This window comes from Argiope bruennichi, chromosome 8, assembly GCF_947563725.1.
Source record: "Argiope bruennichi chromosome 8, qqArgBrue1.1, whole genome shotgun sequence".
NCBI classification, from domain to species: domain Eukaryota; kingdom Metazoa; phylum Arthropoda; class Arachnida; order Araneae; family Araneidae; genus Argiope; species Argiope bruennichi.
This window is the reverse complement of record NC_079158.1, coordinates 52798220-52819525: the sequence shown is the minus strand read 5'-3', so window position 1 is coordinate 52819525 and position 21306 is coordinate 52798220. Positions and strand designations below refer to the sequence as shown.

The 21306-nt window shown below is 26.7% G+C and overlaps 1 protein-coding gene across 1 annotated transcript; it reads left to right on the top strand.

The window, feature by feature from the left end:
- The first annotated feature begins 234 nt into the window (after positions 1-234).
- Positions 235-20401, top strand: LOC129981537 (zinc finger protein 37-like). The gene is made up of 7 exons (XM_056092409.1): positions 235-524; positions 1629-1923; positions 4342-4963; positions 7376-8076; positions 9930-10253; positions 11688-11938; positions 14585-20401. Exons 2-7 carry the CDS (start codon positions 1630-1632, stop codon positions 15423-15425), a joined length of 3033 nt encoding a protein of 1010 aa, XP_055948384.1. The 5' UTR covers positions 235-524; position 1629; the 3' UTR covers positions 15426-20401.
- The last annotated feature ends 905 nt before the right edge of the window (positions 20402-21306 follow it).

The following is a 21306-nucleotide window of genomic DNA, read 5'->3' as shown; positions in this document are numbered from 1 at the left end:
TATAAGAGATTTACAGAGAATAAAAAAGTTTTATATTAAAAAAATATAAAAAAATTCTTGAGACCAAAGATTTCTAAATTTTAGAACAGAGAATGAGAAGAAAATTATTAAAGTTCCAGAAAAATGCGACACTTAGCGGGAAACGTCAGAAGTTATAACAAAATTTTACGGCCAACTAAGAAGCTAAATATTTGTTCTCTATTTATTTTTCTGAAAACAAAAAGCCATATTTGTTGCAAGGTTGAGCGTCCTATACAGGGTTAATTGAAGTACAATTTATTTTGAAAGTTTCTTCTAACGGTTATTTATAGGCATTGCCGAAAAGCGTAAACTAAGGATTGTTTTCATAGATTTATCTTTTCATCTCTCATTTAGCGTATATTTTTTGATAAATATGTGTGTTTTTCATGGGATTTCGTGTAGATCTTCTAACCGCGTGAATTAATTTGAATGATAAATGAAGTGTTGCTTTTACTGCTTGTTCTTTGCTTCTAGATTTTGTTTTCTTTGTTTTGATTCTCTAGGTAAATGCACTTTGAATATTTTATTGTTTATTTGTGACATATTTTAATCTAAATGAACTCACAAATAAAAAGCAGCTGAAAGCAATTGTGATGCTATGCTGTCCCCTTTCTTTTTTTATTCTTTTGAACTTTTTTTACCTTTATACTTTTCATTCTTTTACCAGCCTTTCGTTTCCTTAATTATTAATTTTTTAAGTATTATTTCTTAATTCTTATTTAAATAGGATGCATGTCTCTTCATTAAAAGTATAAAATTATTAGTATTGTCATTCGGGTCATTTTTAGAACCGTATAACGTAATACTGAAGATTAACAGAATTATTTTTTGTTTCTGGAGTTATATTATTTTGAGACTGATTATTGCATCCTTGGAATAGTTTATTTTTTCAATGAGAATTTTTTTTTTTAATTTGTAATGTAGCTACACCATTTTTAGTATTCTAGTTTAATTCTTGCAACATTCTTGTAAAAATGTAATCTAATGCATTAAGAATGTATTTTGCTTCGTTGTGCAAGAATTGTTCTTAATGGATTATGATGATAACATATACTTATGAATTAATTAATTATTAGTATATGTTATTACTGTTACTGTGATTACTTATTACTGTGATACTAAGCCATGTTCATTGCATAAAATAGCAAGATAGTCTTGCTGAGTTAATGTGTATTTTTGCCGAATACTTTGGTAGCTTTGTCTTGAAATAAATATTATGTAAGAAACTAAAGAACATCATTTATATACATGGTGAAGGAAACATAGTTCTATTACTATTTGTTTAGATCCTCGTCTTAGTTTGAAATACATATGTACAAATGTTTTTACTTATTGTTATGATTTTTTTAATAAATTAAAATTTTTGACTTCTTGGTTTTCTTTGTTATGTTTAGGTAAAGTTATTTCCAAACATTTAAAAGTTAAACACAGAATTCCTAAGATAATTTTTTCATACATAAGCATGGAACAAATGAATAAAAAAATATAATTATTTTTGTAGTGGAGCAAAAATTATTTAATTTATGCATATATAATAATAGTATTGGTATCTTTTGTAAGTAAAGTTGATGCAAATATCTTAATGTTAAATGTTCATTTTTATGTAGAATGGGTCCCAAACGCAATGTTAAAGTCAATAAAAGAGGGAGACCTCCAATGAAGCAAGTCCCGTCGCAGAAAGTGGTTTTTGCTAAGAAGTCTCAAGTGAAAAAACAGGAAGTAAAGAAAAGAGGGCGAAAACCAAAACAAGCTGTTGTTTCTAAAAATGAAAACTCAAAACCTATTAGTCTTGAAGATATTGTGAAAGTCGGTAATGTTTCAACTTGTGATATATGTCAGGGTGTGTGGTTTTCAAAGGAGTTATTTGAAAAGCATTTACTCACATGTAGACTTCCGGAACAAGTAGGCATTTTTTTAATTGATTTTAGTTGTTAAAAATTCATTCAAATAAATTCTTATTTATATTAATACTTCCAGTGTATTCCCCCCCCCCCTTCATTATGGCTTTTTAAAGCAGAAGCGTTTAAATTGATGTATTTATTACTATTTGATTAAATGACCAAATATAATTACTTCATATAGAAATTAATTAAATGTTAACTGTTATGAAGTTAAGATTATTATTTATTTGAGAAAATATTTATTTATCTCATTCTGTTATTAATAACTTAATATGAAAAAAGAAGAATAAGTTAATTTGCTGAAATACAAATATTTGAAAATGGAAAATAAAACAACATTAAATGTATTAAAGTTTGAAAGCACATATTACATTCTTAGATATTAATAATAATAAAAAAATTCGAATGTTGAAATGAATTCAAAATTCTTTTTTATAAAAGACAATTATGTCAAAAATTTTTGAATGTAGAAGAATATTTTTCTATGTGATTATGATTTATTTCATTAAGTATTTTGTAAGTCATTAAGTTTGCCATGTATGTTTATTTTATCAATAATCACATTATTAAATAGGTGAGCTAGGGATAAGTTGTAACACTCACTTTGCACAGTGATTTTTAAAATTTTTGATTTTATTGATTCAGTCATGAAAAGATTTTTAAGACTGAACCTGTTAAATTAGTGAGTGCTGTTAGTTAGTGACCTGCTATTTTTGCTTGTAAATAGGGAAAAAATATATTTCATAAATTTCCATTTGAAATAAATTAATTTATCTAGTAAAAAAAGTTTTTACTTGTTCATTTTATTTATGTATCAGGTTATAAATCAATATAAATGTCCAAAACTATACGATGTGACAAGTTGAAACACATATTTCCCATGTGTTTTGATTTGTGTAGTTAGATTTCTTGTTTTAAATGATACAATGGCAATCATTTTATTTTTGTTAAAGTAATACATGAATAGTTGCTGATTGTAATATAGAAAAAATAAATTATTTGCAAAGAGATGACTGTGTGGAAAGGAAGCACTCGTGCATATATATCAAGCAGATATTATCCAATCACATTAAAATGCACCAAACCAAAGACTATAATAGTTGCATCACACATTAGAGGAAGTAATAAGGGGGGGGGGGAAAGAAAGTAATTACAGAATAAGTTATAAATCTGGACAATTCTATCTAGTTATTTTCTTGCTTTAGAATGAGGAATTATTAAAAGAAATCTGAATGGGATTCAAAAAGCCAAGATGTATATGAGTTAGTTACGAATGGGCTTAGAAAAAATATTATTAAAAATGCTGTTTCAATGTTTGTCATGTTTCTGAATAGATATATTAAAAATGAAAAGCAAAACCTTTTTTCTGTTGGATATATTATATCGGGGTTAGTATTTTCTTCTGTGAAAGAAATGAAAATTTCTTATTTGCTGAAAGTACAAATATTTACTTATGATTGCTTCCACTGGAAGCAAGAAAGTTGATTTATCAGAATGCTGTAAGTATCTGAATTCAGAATCTGCCTCTTTTCTGGCATGAAAGTAAAATGACTAGTCAATTCTGACGATAAAAAATAGGGTGTAATATGTAATTTACAAATTTATAAGTGGTAAAGATCTATCATTTGTTTGCTTCAACTACATTTCTGTTAGATTGACTTTTATATTGTTTGTTTAAATAATCTTATTTTTTTGCTATGGTGCACTTTATATCATTCATTGGCATGATATTAAATAATAAAAATTAGCAGATATCTTTTTTAATTCAGTTAATAAAAGAATACTAATGAAAAAATATTGTTGTAGCAGTTGATTTTTTTGGGGGAAAAAAATATTTGTTGTAAAATTATTAAAATTGCTGAATGTTTCTTTTTTTGTATGTGATATAATCATGAGATCTTTAATATATTTTTTAAAAAATTGAAACATATTTTCAGATATTGTTACAATTAGCCCCCAGTCCCCTATAGTTATTATTTCATGACTTATTAATCTGCAGTATAAATTATTTAAAAAAAATTTCTGTCTGAAATTTCTCAATAAATATAAATAGTGCCTAGATATGGTATTTTTGGTGTATTGCTAAATTGACTCGCATGTTATCTTTGGAATTAAATGTGCTACTTTTCATGGTACACGCATACCAATTTTTAATTCTCTGTTCAAATTTGACCTTTAAAAAAGAACTAATTTTTCTCCATTACTCCTGGAGTATTGGAACATTTATACCTTCTATCCTGTTATTTAAGCCACTGGTTATAGCTATGAAATGTCTATTTCTGTCTTCCTTTTCTTATTTATTGTTTATCTAAATTAGGATTTATCGAATTTCGGGTCTTACATAATTTTATTCATCAGACATTAATTAATAAATTACTTATACAAATAAAGATTTTGAAATAAAAATTTCTTTTTATAGGTTATTTCTTCTGGTAAAGGATCCACATCTGCTACTGATTCTCTTGTTACTTCAAAAAGTAAAAAAAGAAATAATGACCAAGGAATTGAAGATGATGTGGCTGCCATTACAAATGATATAACTGAAATATATGCTTCTCCTTTGAAGAAAAGAAAGAAATTTGAGAATGAAAATGAAAATGATAATGTGAAAAATAGTGGTAAAAATGGAAATGATGGTCTTCAGTTCTCAATGTCAAATAAAGTTCAGTCTCTCTTATTTGCTTCTAAATCTCAGCCTGAGCAATCTGAAATTGAAAGAGCAGCAGCTAAACTTGATAGCTATAGGCCCTCAGATAATCAAGTCTCAATATCTGCCTCAAATTTAAGGAAAAATATTGCATCCTCTATGTTAAAAAGCAAAACACCAGAAGAACCACATGTTTCACGTCCAACTCGAAGCTCGGCCCAAACTTCGGTTTTGGAGTCTCCAAAATCTACTTCTGTTGTAAAATTTGCTAGGAAAAGTAAGCCTATTCCTATTGTTGAAGAAACCATTCCTGGAAATAATAAAATAGTTACTTCGGTTGAAGTACATCAGAATGATGTAGACCATCCTTCTCAAAAAAGAATAGTGGATTCAGGTATGGCTCCAAATTATGTTATAAATATTTTAGTTAAAAATTAATTCACATTTTTTGTTAAGCATTTTATCTATTCTTTTTTAAGAAAAATATATAATAAATTTTATTTCTCATGCTAATAAGATGTCAGTAATTCAATTTTTATTGCTTTATTTAAAAAATGACATTGGTTTTTGTCAGCAAATGTTGTTGGTTTAATTGATGGCCAAATTGTGGGAACTGAATAATAGTATCTCTTGGATTATCATTCATTAAATAAATCTCTAATGTGGATTTATATATAAATAGTATGAATCTGATTTCTATTTTATGGTATTCAGTGGTATTTGTATATTAACCACATGTCTTTGATTAATAAGCAAAAAAAAAAAAAAAAAGAAGAAGAAGAGGTATTTGAGTATTACAATTAATGATTAATTACCAAAAAGATGAGAAATTAACGATGCCATGTTAGTCTATTGACTATGTTTGCCTATGATATGCATATAAACCTAAAGTTTGTGAATGGCATGTGGTTAATAAACTATGTCCATTATGAGAACTCCTGCTGCCTAGTGTCTAGGTTTATAGTTGTCTCTAAAGTAACATATTGTTTTGAAGGATGATCCATTTCAAAGAGGATTGATTTGTTGGAAATCTGCAGAATTTATTTTATTTTTGGCATTGATTTGAACTGTAAAAGAGTATCGGTTATTTGTTTTCCTGCAGTTGCTTATGTCATTATATTCATTTAGATTGCTCCCTTTAATTTTTTACTGAAGTATCATTATCAATTTTATAATGAAATAGAAATGTTTGCCTACTTACAAAATCAATTGTGCTCCATCTACATTCAAAGAATGTTTTGTGCTGATTTACTTTTTAAATTGACATGATTTTCTTATAATGATTTGCATTAAGTGCTTCAAAATATGATAACAAAACCATTCATCAAATGATATCTAATTATAATCTACTCCTTAAAATATTCTTAAATCATGGCATTTTTTTCAAGAACATTTTTTCCTGAATTAAAATTTTTAATTTAATGCCAGAGACTGAAATTTAACCCTTCAACTGGCTGGAGTGTAGAAAGTCGCTTCAACGTGTCTCTTGAAAACCGGCTGGAACGTAGGAAGTTGCTTTCCGCAAACTGCTTTAAATCCGGCTCCGACATAGAAAGTTGTCAATGCTTTCCCCCTTAAATGCAATAAATGGGGTAGGTCATCTGCTTGTTAAGGTCATTTTGTGGTTTTCGCTGACAGTTAGAATTTGGGTGGTCCCTCCAATTAGGTTAACAAACTCCCGAGAAGGGGAAATAACGCTTTTAGTAAGAATTTGCGATTGCAGGATCGATGAGTGATATGAGCTGTATACTTCATTTCTGGTTTGAATATTTCATAATTTCACCACAAATTTAATATCCAAGTGAAAACTATTATACTTATTAAAGTTAGGGAATCCCTCATGTTTACATGTCATAATCAGGTATAACAGTTATGATTATTTCGCAAAAACAAGTTTGATTTTTCTGTACTTTTTTGATGAAATATTAAAAAAGTATGTTTGAACTTTTAATAATACTTTTATTAAAATGTTGTAAAATATAAAAAAAATCCATATATAAAATTTTTTAATTTATTTTCATCCCGCTTATTAAGCGAGCCAGATATTTATTTATGAATGTAATTTTAACTATTGCTTAAGCTTTGTATATAGATTTTGGCCAAACATTCAAAACGTAATAAAAGGCAAATTTGAAAATTTTTGGATCTAATTATTATTTTTATATAGGTTTTTATTTAAAGTATCGAAAAATGTAGTTACTATTATTCTTTTTTACTGCTTAATATTATTTTTTATTTCACTATATAAATACAAGGGTTGTTTACTGCTTTTTGCAAATCATATGTCTTTCTTTTGGGGGGGGGCGCTGAGGTAGAAAAAAACCCCGCTTCTTTTATAAATATAAAAAATATTTTTTAGATATTATATTTTTTAAATATATAATTATATTATAAATATATATTTAAAATCTCTATAAGTCAAAGCATAAAATCTCTAAAATCAAAGCACATTCAAATTGGAGGAAGTTTTGTGTCTTGTGATGGGCTGCGAAAAGCGTAAAGGAATAAAATTACTTAGTAATAATAAGGACTATTAAAGAAAAGTTTAGCATATGAAAGAAAGAAAATATATTTAAAAAATGAAAAACATTTATATATATTTAAAAAATATGATGATGAGTATGCTTTGAAGAATAGAATTAATAAATGTATCTGTGCAATTATAATTATTGCTTTGCATTAAAACAGTATTTGTTATTTAATGAAATTAAATAAATTCTTCTAAATTCTTATTAAATGTAAAATTAATACAATAAGAAAAAATTTTTATGTATATATATAAATATTTTTTTTTTTTTTTTTGAAGGTAAGAAAAAAGCTCAAACAGAATCTGTTATACAGACTGCAACTCCAAGAAGTGGCAGAAGTCGTAGATCGCAAGTTCAAGAAAAAATCAATCAAGAAAATGCTTTAGATAGTATTACCGTTCATAGCAGCACAGATATTGAAATTGATAATCAGGATAAGAGTAGTGAAGGCCAATCTACGGTATCTGATACTATTGCCAGTATTGTTGATGAAGTAAACCTTATTAATAAGATAAAGGCCCCTCAAAGAGGACGTCGAGGTCGAAGACCCAAACAGAAAGTTAATGGTGAAATAAAAAAGGGCAATTCTCAGTCTTTAGAAACTCAAACTCGAGGTAATGAAGATGTCAATGAAGTGAAAGCGGTTGTTGTAAAAAGTGGCAGAGGTCGCAAAGCACAACAGAAAGAACAAATAATTATTCCAGATGCTATTGAAGATCATGATGCCCCAGATGAAAATATTGATGAGGAAAGCGAAAATATATCTAGTGGAAATGAACAAAGAAATGAAGCATCAAAAAGTACAGTTTCCTCGAGTAATGAAAACAGTGTGCCTTGTGAGAAACAGGTCGATTCCCAGGATTCAAATGATCTTACTTTTTCTGAAAATAATATTGATCCAGGAGTTACAACTAACAGCACAAATACAAATGAACATATTCCATTTTCTCAAAATACAGTGTTTTTAACTCCTTTACAGGTATTTGTATATATATATTATATTACTGTTGCTATTAGACAAAATTAATTACTTTGTAGTGTTTTATTTAACATTCAATTAACATTTGTGAATCTCAAAATAAGAAAAATAATTGATAAATGTATATTAATTGCATTTTCAATACATTATTATTGACTCTTCAACTTACAATATTCATAAAACTTTATTATGACCGGATTGTGAGGGAGAGGGATTTCTATTTTTCACTTTAGAGTTACATTTTCACATTTTACATTTATTTCCACATTTATATTTCACATTACATTCTCATTTTGGAAACAGTTTATATAATTTCTTCAATACAAACTCATGCTTATATTTCTAAAAAGGAATTTTTCATTTTTCCTTCTCAAAAATTTAACTTCAATGAGTTGATATGTCATTTAAAATTGCTGCTAACCTTTGGGGGGGGGGTCCCATTTGCTCAAAGGCATTAAAAATGTTGTATGATATTCAGTATATGCCATTTTCACCGGATAACTATGTTATAGTTGATTTGTTTTAGCATGCTGGCCTCCAAGGTAGCAGGGAAATACTATTTCATAGCAGCACTTAAGATTATCAACAGTTGCCATCAAGCGAATGTACAGAGATAGACTCAATTTTTGAAAGAAAGCTCATTAATTTTTTTCTGTACTTGATATATGTAAATGTTTTGAAAATTTGGAAGAAAGTTCATTAAATTTTCTACACTTAATTTATATAATAGTCAGTAAATATTAAACTCGTGAGATAATGTTGCTGATTTATAAGCTTATATAAATGTTTTCATTTCGCACAGAACTGTGACATATTTTAGATCTAGCCTCCTAATATAATTTAAGTTTAGCCTGATCATGTACATTTTTAAAAAATAATTTTTCTTATAGTACATGTTTTTTTTCCCCCTTTTTGTTAATTGCTATAAATTCACAGTTTTGCTGCAAAAATTGCTATATATAGCTCTATTAGCAAATTTCATTTATTGAGTTATCATTTTCACATGCATCTGAATTGACAAATCATGTGGCCATTAGTGAGTTTGGACCAAAAATTATTGTAACTAGAATTACTCCCTATTAGCTTATTGCATTTTTTTGAGTTCACATACAAACTCCTTATTTGATTTCATTCAAAATTCCAAACAAATCTGCAATTTTTGTCTGAAAAAAAACCACATAAGAGGTTTTATCATTTTCCCAAACACTTTGTTGGATAAATAAATTTTATATTTATTTAATATTTATCCAAATAACACAAAAGATAAATAAATTTTTATGGTTGTCAGATTTTATCCATCTTAATCCCCTTTTTGAGTTATTCTATTTATACACACATTGAATAATGGACATCCAAAAAATGGCTTTCTCTAGAGATATCTTAAAATATGGTTTCAGTAAAATTTTGAGATCAAATTTTATGATATTTATAATAACTTGTATATATTATATATAAAAAGAAACATTTTCAGAAATCTATAATTGCTTCCTAAATATGGTGATTCATCACAATATAATGCAAATTATGAAAGGTACTTCTTATATTATTGTCATTGTATAGAATTTTAATAGTGTTAAAACAGTTGACAAAATGTTTTTATACTGTGCTTGTCAACTTTTTTTAAGCATACTCAAACTTTTTTTTTCACATTAAAAAGATTGAATAATTAAGATAGCATTTATCATTACTATGAAAACATTACTGTGCACATTTATAATAGCAATAAAATAATTTATAAATTGTTTAAGACAAGCATTCAATAATGAAAATAATATTTTGACAAAATATATATAACCAATTTATTAAATGTGTTAGTCATGTAATATTAAAAGTGTTTTTAAATTTTATTGTAGCCTGTTAAAGAAGAAGGTCCATTGGAAGAAGTTGACAAAGAGGAAAAGGATGCTTTACTTACAGTAATTTTTGGTGAATCTACAAATGGTGACAATGATAATGCTGATGATCCTCCTCCTAGTACCAGTAAAACTTCACAAAAAGCTTCTAGTTCTACTAATGTTTCTAAAGATTCTAATGGAATTACATTTAATTGTGCTGTTTGCCAGCGATCTTTCACTAGAAAGTATCATCTTGATCGACATCTGAAAATTTCAAAATGTTCTGGTCTTCCACTACCATCATTTCCATGCGAGCTTTGCAATAGAGTTTACACTCGAAAGGTAACTATTCAAATAACTTTTTTAACTTCAGGCTTTTATCTTTACTGGTGTTTGTCTATTGTCTGTCTGTCTCATAATATTCATAGATTCAATTATCTTGGCTATGAACTGTAGTTGCTTGTTGCTGCTGAAAAGTTGGAATACTGTCTTGCAACATAAATTTTATATGAAGAAATAAAAAATTCTAAGCATAAACAAATACTAATGCATGCACACACACACACACACACACACACACACAAAAGATTGATAAAACATCAAATCATCATCAAGCAAATGAAATTGAAAATTTCACATATCATTTTTATAAAGTAGATCTTAACAAGTAAAGCTCATTTTTTTATGTATCTGCTGAATTCTTAGCATTTTTTTAGTTGCAAAACATTTTGCTCCATTTAATCCTTTACACTAGTATCTGCTCTTTATATCTATAAATCTAATTTAAAACTTAATTTCCTAATTTTTGTCTTTATTTAGCCCATATTAACTTCATTCTAAAATTTTCTCTTATTTCCTGATCTAGTTCTCACCTTTTATTTAATTATTTTTTAGATGTGCTTTAGAGCACTGAAGATTTGTGCATTTTCTCAATCCCTGAGTGAAGGAATACAAATTCCTAATACTCGCACATATTTTTCAAAGATATACCTAAGATTCCTTTGCCTAAATTGACATGTGGCAAAGAAATCCCTATCATAGTCCCATAGTAAAATCATTGAAGGGGGGGATTTCAGCCTTTTTGCTTTCAGCCAATCACTTTCAACATAAACAGATCTAATTTTATCATTGCTTCTTTGTACAAAAATTGACTCTTGTGGTAAAATAATTTGAAGTTAAAATTTCATAACTTTCTTCTTTTTGGCCATACATCTGTAAAATTATGTTTACTTATATTATCAGTATTCGGGGGAGCATAGAATTATTGATATAGATTTTAGTATCATATATATTTAAAACTTCTTGGCATACACTAATATATTAGATCTCTTTAAAAAAAAATTTTCATGAATATATGTACATAATAAATACACACTTATTAATTATTAAAATAGAGCTCATTGTTTTATGATAGAAAGTTTTATTAAAATAGAGCTCATTTTTTGATATCCATTAGAAATATTCATGTACTCAATAAACTGAGCATATGTAAGATAATTAAAATAACAGGATTTTAATATCTGATAATTTTACAGAATCATGAATGTGAAGTTATTCTATATGAATTAAATATAACCAATATTCCCAGCAAACCAGATGGTTTAAAATGACTAGTTTTAAAGATAACTGTTTTTCTCACTTTCTAAACTTAGTTTAGATTTTATTGTGTATATGATAGCATTCTCATGCAATCTTATAAATAACAATTTCTGACAAAATAATTACTTCTTTTTTTTAAATACCAATACTGCTTTTATAATTTATTTGTTGTTTTAGGATAACCTCCGAGAGCATCTTCGTTCACACACTGGTGAGGTGCACAGGAGAAAGAACCATAAATGTCAGTATTGTGACAAGGCATTTCATGGTCAATCACTTCTTGCTATTCATGTTAGGAAGCATACTGGTGAAAGACCATTTGCTTGTGATTTTTGTCCTAAGCGATTTCCATCCACGGGTGCATTGACAAAACATCGTATGACTCATACTGGAGAAAAACCATACTCTTGTAATGAATGTGGTCGTCGGTAAGTTGCTAAGCTTTATTGTTGTTTAAATTCTTTTTAGTTTTTTTTTTTTTTTTGTATTAAATATTTTGTTTTAATGTTATTTTTATATTTTATTTGATCAGAAAAAAAAATATTTACTTTAAAGGAAACATTTTAATATTTCTATTGGTAATAAAATGGTTACTTAATAAAAAGAAAATATAATAATCAAATGAATTACAGTTTCAAAATAAGCAAGATTATTATATTATTATATTCTGATTTAAATAAAAGATGCAACAGCTAAAAAATTATTTATAGATTTAAATAGATGTAATAAATAAATTTTTGTACCAAATTAAATCAGAATATAATAATTTGTATTTGAGATAGTAGTGACTAGTTTATAAATATTTAATTAATATTAAAAAATTTCTTTGCCTAATATCCGAAGTATAAAATCAAAAATTCAAAACAAATTGAAGAAATGGAGATTGTTTTTCTTTCTGGGAACATGATGTAACACACGATGAAAGTATATTATGCTAGCTTATAATATTTAAAAATATGTTATAAAACTATCAGAAGCTGATTGTTGAGTTATTCCATGATGTTTTCTTTAATCTCAATCTGACTACGCAATATTTTTTATAAAGTTATATCTTTTGTGTGATAACTCTTTTTAATTATTTTAAAGCTTAATAAATAAAAAAGACTAAATTGATCACTTTAATACCACTTAATATTAAAAGCAAAGTTTCCACGCCACCTGGAAAACTGGGAAAACACAGGGAATTTAAAAACCATTTTTAAAAAGCCAGGAAAATTTGAAAAATTTCATAAAAACCAGGAAAATACAGGGAATTTTAAGTATATATATATATATATATATATATATATATATATAATCTCATCTAAAAAATACTGATCTCTAAAGATTGCAAAAATAAGTTATCGTAATTTTAGCTTCCAAAAGCAAAACAATACCATTAGCGATTATATAATATGGAAACTTACCTTTTCTACTTGCTCCCCTTTTTTTCAATTTAGATTAGTCCAGTTTCGATTTGCTCAACAGTTGTTTTTTTCCAATGAGTTTCTCGAATTTCAGCTAATGAGCATGAGCGAGATTTCTGTAACTGTGTGAAAGAATAGAATATATTTCTCTAGCAGAAACATTTTAATCTGTGGAAATAGTACGGTAGTATTTAGTCCACCATACTTGAGTTTATTATTTGAGAAATTGTGAGATTATTCAAAGTAGATTAGAAAATTTTTTTTAAAACAATGAGCTGCTCAAAATCCTTATTTAATATAAATTGGACGGATAAAAAAAAATCAATCCTTATTGTGCTGAAAGGTTTTAGAAGTTCTGCAAAATTCATTTGTTGCGTACTGCTCACTTTGCATGGAGATAATAAGCCTAAGTAATATGGAAGACAGACACTTACTAGTCATGAAAGATGAGGAAAATATAAAAGACTGCCTGCCACTTTGAAAGAGTCATCATTGATGTTGGATAAAAGGAATATAGGAAAAGATTACATGTCAAATCTGAAAACATTAAATTGAATGTCTGATCGATTTCGAACTTTTTTAGTTCCAAAACAATAATTTAAAGGTGAATTTTTATGGGCATTAAAACTTATTGTCTCACATTCGCCCTTTAATGCTTCCAATGATAATGGAAATATTTTCACATATGTTCACTGAAAGTGAAATAGCTAAAAAAGTGTATGTTAGACCATACAAAAGTGTTGTACTTTATTTGTTGAGGATAAGCTCCATAAAACTGATGACTGAAAAATCTGCAGAAATTGATGCCTAAATATATAAATTGGTGAAAATGAATAAATAAAAAAGTCATTTTGCTTTGTAATGTTGTTGTTTTGTTGCTGTTATTGGTGAGTCATCATTAAATGATTTGTATCATGTTAACAAAAATGTTTTGTTTTATTTCACCGGAGTTTTTAATTTTGTGTAATTTACAGTTAAAGAGCATGAGAGGTAATATCTCTCCCCCTTAGTTTATAAATTTTGTCTTGCTAAATTCTAGATAATAAATAAAAAGATTTTTTTTGTATGTTAATATAAATATAATATAATTTTTAATATGCTGTTATTTCAAATAATGTTAAATTGTTGCTTCCTTTCCTTGCTTTTTCCACTCCTTATATCATATTGCGTTATAACTGGCACATGACTGTTGTTCGCACATTTCCTTTTATATTGAGTATATGTACAGGAAAAACACAGGGAATTTTCCCCCAGATTTGAGTAGAAACTCTGATAAGGAAGTTTAAGTTTGCTATTTATTTGAGATAAATCTGTTGCCTTTTGAGCTTTTATATGATGAGTTGCATAAACTAATGTTGCTACATAATATAAGAAGCATAATAAAATAATGTCCTTTTTTTTTTAATGCGTTATCACTTAATTACAGTTTTAAAATTTGCTTTTTTATACACTGCAGCTCTAAATTCAGTCGATTATATACTATTATTTTGTTACTTTAGCTAAAGAAACCTTAGTTTGTTTTGAAGAGTAGTTTATCTTAGACTTAAACTAAATTCTCCAAAAGACACTTATAAAGCTTCATTTGAGTTTTATTCATACTTTATTCAGCATTTTTAAAAATGTTTATTTGAATGCTGGAAAATTGAATATGTTTGTTTTTAATTTCAGATTCACTTTAAAAGGCACATTAAGTCGTCATTTGAGAACTCATACTGGTATTAGGCCACATACATGCAACTTCTGTGGAAAGAAATTCATTCAAATTGGAGGTTTGAATGCCCATATGTTTTATCATACAGGAGAAAATGGATTCAAATGTGATGACTGTGGTAAGGTTTTCAATCGCAAAGCTCGACTACAAATGCATCAACTCTATGTCCATATAAAGTTAAAGCCATTTGTCTGTGAGCATTGCAGTAAGCCTTTCACTCGCAAAGAAGATCTAAATCGCCATTCTGTGTTGCATTCTGGAGAAAAACCATTTAAATGTCCTACATGTGATCGTCGCTTTTCTGTTAAACCGTCCTTAAAACTTCATCTTTTGACACACACTAAAGAGGAGCCTCGTTCTTGTCATGAGTGTGGTCGAGCATTTATCCGAAAAGACTGTCTGCTGCGTCACATGAGAAAACGACATCGAGATGTCTTCGACAAATTATTGTTTGATGAAAAGGATGAGAAAGATGCCAGTCTTGTGAACACCAGAGTCCTCAGTGAGAAAGACCTTACCGAAAATATTCGTGAGCTGTTATATTTGTTGATTGATGAGCCAACACTTGTTGGGTTTGGTTGGCCAGATAAACCAGTAGATGAAGTTCTGGAGTTAGTTATCCAGCGTTGTGGACATACTCCTGTTAATCGAGAACACTATGTTTATATGGACAGATTGAGGGAAAATGCAAAATTGTTGTTCACTGTTGTGATTGATGATAATGCTGTTAAAACATTGCTGAATAATCAAACAGTGGATGAGGTCATTCTTCATGTTTTGAGATTAGCCAAAACATAAGTGTTTTTTGTTTCTGGTATTTTATCATTCATAACCACTGGGAGATAGTTGTTTGTAATAATTATTTTTTGACAATGCACTGTTACTTGTTGCCAGACAAGCTATGGTTTTATGGAGTTTCATTTGATATATCATATTTGATGGAAGATAGTATTTTGATAGTTATTAATTGTTATATAACTGTTAAATAATAGAAATGATAAAGGTATCACAAAAGCCAAATAATGTTACCACCAATGACAAATACAACTATGAATTTTGCATTTTATAATATCATTTGTTTGTTGTATCTGTGCATTTTCTGAAAGTTCAAAGTTATTATAGTAATTTCTCGAAGTTTTTCATACTTATTATGTTTTAAGAATTGAGAAAGGTGCTGGCTATTCTTTGCAATAGTCATTAGTGATAAAAGAGCTTTTCGACCCTAACATAATTTTCTATGATCAATTTTGTCTGTTAACGCAAGAAGAACTATAAATTTTTATAAGCCATTTAAAAATCAATGCCATCTTTATTTTTATAGAGCATCCATTTGATTGATTTTTAAAGGAAATGAGATTTGGATTAACTAACTTGTTATGTGCCTTAAGAGTTCCTTAATATGTTTGGAATTTGGGGCCGGGAACGGAAAGCTTGTAGGTTGAGTTGTAACCTAAGATTAATGGCTTTTATTCATGTTATTGTCATTTTACATATATGACAAGATACTAGATTTGCATACTTGGACAATCATTCAGCTAAAGCTCATCATTAATTTCTTTTGTGGATTTTAGCTTATTGTTTTAATTGAGAAATAACGTCTCATAAATATTATATTTAATGAATGAATGTCTTGTACACTTTATTTTCCATCTTTCTTAACCATATCATCAGCTGAGAGTTAATTATAAGCTATTATATACTGAATGTCTCATTTTATCCATTCTCAAATATTTTCATGGTTTATTATACATAAATCATGCATCTGTCTTTCTTTGCATTTGTAAATGTTGAATTACGATCAAATTAAACTAAAAGTGACTTGCTAAAATAAAAAAAGTCCATTACTAAGATTATTACAATAAATGCAACATCAATTTCTGGTTTCATTGTACAGAAGATATCTATATATTTTTTAATGATTACTACATATATAGAATAGCAGAAAATCAGATATTAGATTGAAATTTAGAAAATTATTGATTCTATTGAATGAAAAGAGCTGATGATTTGTGAAGTAACCATTACATTTTTTTTTTAAATTTACATTTAAGTAAAGAAGGTCTTTTAACAACATGTTTTAGAAAAAAATTAAATAAATTTTTGCTATATTAGAGAAATGATAAAATACTATTTATGATTATATGAATTTTTCAAATTTAAATATTTTGTGTAATTGGTATGGTATTTAATCATGTATGTAATTTCAGCAAGGATATTTTAATTTTAATGGTTTTGTTATATGTATATTGGAGGTGTAAGGCATTTACATTTTATAAGGGTGATTTTTAGAATTTGTTATAATAATCCATTTAAAAGAATTAGTACAAATTGGCACATTTTTTGCAGTTAATATGCAGAACAGCTGCAAAAGTTTGAATGCTTTTGGAAATGCTATTATTGTGCCAAATACGATGTTTTTCTTGTGCCTTTCATTCAGCATATTCTATATTATTGTTGATTTTCAAATGCATGAATGTGTGTTGACTTATAATAAGAAAAACAGTTATTGTGTAAAGTATTATTAAATTAATCTTAACTTTTTAATTTGTAAATTTGCTAAAAATATTAGCTATTCATCGGTTTTTTCTAATGAGAAGTATTAGAAGAAAAAATTAAGACAAGCATTTTTAAATTTCTTTGTATGTTTTTACTATGTTATCGAAAAAATTTAATTCTAATTATTTCATGTATGAAGTATGGGTTAACTATTGTTATATTATTATTGATACAAGTATACTGTGACTCTGACAAATTGACAGCTGGTCTTAGATCTCAGATGAGTTTATTTGTTAAGAAGAAGGAAGTGTTGAGTGGACACTAGAGAAATAATGTTTGTGATAAATATGCTTGTATTGATAGTAGTACAATTTTTTCTTATTCTTCCTTTTTAATGTATCTTTAATCGCATACAGTTGGTTGATTATTCCTTAATATATCTTTGATAAAGGCTTTTATTTTCGGAATAATATTAATGATCTCTAATGTAAAGAGCTGAATATTATTAATAATGTATGAAAAATTCATTTAAAGTAGAGCTAGTTCTGCAAGAACTGCTATTGATAAATTTGTTATGAAGTAATAAATTGCATTCATATCTAACTTTGAGTCATGTTGAGCTTCCATGAAATTAGACTCATCTGATATTATGCAATTCTTGCATCACATCTTCCATCATGTCAGAGCCAAGTTATATTTTTATTCTTTGTATATAAATTTTTCAATTTTTTTAATATGTTTTCTTTGAATAATTTTGAATTGGTACATTATTTTACTTTATTTATATTAATCCTAAGGGTACACATTTATTTGAAAAATGTTTTGGCATTTTAAACATTTAATTTGGGAGGTTTGTAAAAGCAGTAAATTTTAATGTGAGCATTCATTTATTTCATAATACTCATGATTTGTACTCTTAAAATAAATTAAAGCAATTGGTATTTCAAGGAAATTGAAATATAAATTCAAGCAATTGTGTGATGTTCTATCACGTTAAATGTACCAAGGTTAAAAGTTATATTAATAAGTAATGGCCAAAAATATTTGATGTATAATTTGTCTTTTAGAATATTTTTATATTTCTTATATTAATTTAGCAGTGTATGTTTAAATTATTATATAGTGAGACTTGATTACTTGAATTTTACATTAATTGCCTTAATATACATATATGCTCTTTTTATCTTATATATTTTATAAAATAAAATATATTAATAGAATTTTATATCTTTAAAAGGGTTATTTTATTGGGTGGAAAAATATCCATATTTAAAAAATTTTGACTGGTTGCATAGTAATGAATTATGGATTCAAGTTACTGTGACTGAGTAAAGAAGTATTGATTGTGATATGAAATTTTGTTAATTGCAATGATACAATTTTTGTGCTACAATAGGTGGGAGAGTTCATGCATTAATGGGAAATGTCATTAAGTGCCTTTATTGATATGAAAGAAGAATTTGGAAAGAGCTTTAAAAAATTACTAATTCATAAATTTTTTATATTAATATACATTGAAAATTCTGAGCTATTTATTATATATTTCTACATATTAGCTGATATGTAATCTCTTAAAGTATTTTTGTATTTGTGAGAAATTTTAGAAATAGCTGGATAAATGTTTTTGGAATTCTTTCATTATTAATGTTAAATGTTTTTTACAAATAAACAAATTATTTTAAAATGTTGAAATTATGCTTCTAAACTCTAATATTTTTTTTTACAGTAGTTATTATCTATACTTTTGAAATGCAAATTTTTTGAAGGGAAATATTAACATTTTGAAATTTTTATAAACATATCAAGCTATTGCTGAATATTTTTCTACTGCAACTATAAATGTACAAAGTGAATACTTTGATTGGTTTCAAAGTAAATAAATACTTAGATTTTTTTTTAGTGTTTAATGAATGTGTTTTTCGTTGATGTGTTGTTTTTAAAGGGGATGAATCATTTGGTTTTGGGATAAATACTGTATGAAGTTTAGCTAGAACTGTATATTAAAACTGTGTTTGTTAATGAAAAGTACATGAAAGCTATAATTGTTTTGTATTTGTTTGTTAATGAAAAGTACATGAAAGCTATAATTGTTTTGTATTTGTTTGTTAATGAAAAGTACATGAAAGCTATAATTGTTTTGTATTTGTTGGTAGCAATTTATGATGTCATTTGTGTGTAATTCTGTCTGGAAGATTGAGTTTAAAAATGTCTCTTGTTCTAACAATTTATGTTTTCATTTGGACTGCATCATAAGTTGCTGTAAAAATTCATTGAAATTTTCAATCTGTTTTTTTTTTTTTTTTTTTTCCCTTGACTTGTAAAAACATGAAATATTTTAATATTCCCCAAATAATCTTTATGCATACTATGTAATACTATTTTTATTATCCTTTTTTTTTATCATAAAGTAAAGGAAAAGACATCTTTTGTATATTGCTGTATTGTTCACTTTGAAAAAGTGTATTACAATACAAAATGTCCCATCTTTGATGAGAAGATTTCAGATAAGGATTTTTCTTTGAAAAAATATTACGATTTCAGTATTCACTATGAACAGGTGCATATCAGTGAATGCAGTAATTTTGATACACCTAGATAAGCAAATTACAAATGCTTCTCTTGTAAATTTCCAGTTTTTCATATTGTGGTGAAGTCTTCTTTAAAGTAAAGAAGTTAGTAAAAAAAAAAAAAAAAACATAGTTACGAAAATGTATGTTTCATAATTTGCGAACATTAAAGAGAATCTCCCAATTATATTTTTTCATGTGATGTGTTTTTTTATATAAAAGATGTATTTTAACTAAGAGAAAAAAATAATACAAATCCATTTTTATGTATCTTTGATGAAAGGAGAAAGTACATTTTTGATACTGCATTTTATACATTCTGCCAAATAATTATATCTTAGTGCCTTATGTAATTAATTGTTAATATAAGAATGTGATATTTAGATTTATGCGGTTTTAAAAATGAGGTTAAAAATAATTATCCTGATTAACCAAATATAATTCTCATATTGCTATTTATTAATTATTGATTTCATTTGGATATTCATTTTCAAATTATCAGATTTATTTTAATATGTAGTAAGAATTATTAACAATACCTTAAAACTAAAAGGTTTAATTTGTAATAGCTAAATTTATTATTAAATTAAATTAGCTAATGAATACTATTCATAGAAGTTAATTGTTTTAATGTAGAATTCTTGTCTCAGTGGCCTCTGATAAAAGGAAACAGATATTTCATATAAATGATGAAAATCATTTTTATTTCATAATTAATCGAGCTCATTTTAGTCTATTCCTATTAATTGGTTTTTATTAATATTAATCTTTAAGTATTAATTTAATTGCTATTATATTTCTTGTCTTTTATTAAATTATTTCTTGGTTAAAAAGAATAATTTTTTTTTTTTTCAATTTTGGATTTAATTTAATATAAATGCAAAAAGTGATGAATGTTAAAATTTCCTAGAGTAAATAATGCTCAATTTTATTATTCAAAATTCCAATTCACTAGCTATTATATATATATATTATTTGACATATGCAATTTTTGTGATTCTTTTGGTTATAATCAATATATAATAATAAAGAAAATACTACCAAATATACCAAAGTGTATTTGAACCAGATGACTATAATGCAGTAAATTATATAAGAGAAATGTATCCATAATACTCTTTATAATGTCTTGTTGATGTATTTGACAGTTTTTGGATAAATCAATTGTATAATTACTTTGAGTATACAAAATATCTTAGCTCCATATTGGATCATTCTTTATTAAGATCATATTTTGCATATTTTATTGTAATAATAGAAAAACCAATGAAATAATCAATTTTTGTAAATATTTATTGCTGTTAGTAATGCTCATATATATATATTTGAAAGACATGAAAGCAAATGCTTTGAGTTTTAATTTTTTAAAACTCAGTTTTATTCAGTAAGCTTTACATTACTTTTGTAGCTTTTAGATTTTATATGTCACCAAGTGTCCTTATTGTCTACAGCATGTATCGATAAACATGATCATTTTTCAATATATGTATAACCTGTTGCTCATGAGTAAGTGTTCCTTTTTTGTAAAAAAATGCATCTTAAATAATAAATAAATAGTTTAAGTGTTTCCTTAATTGTTTTAATGCATATTTTTTCTAACAGGCTGTAGCTTTGTT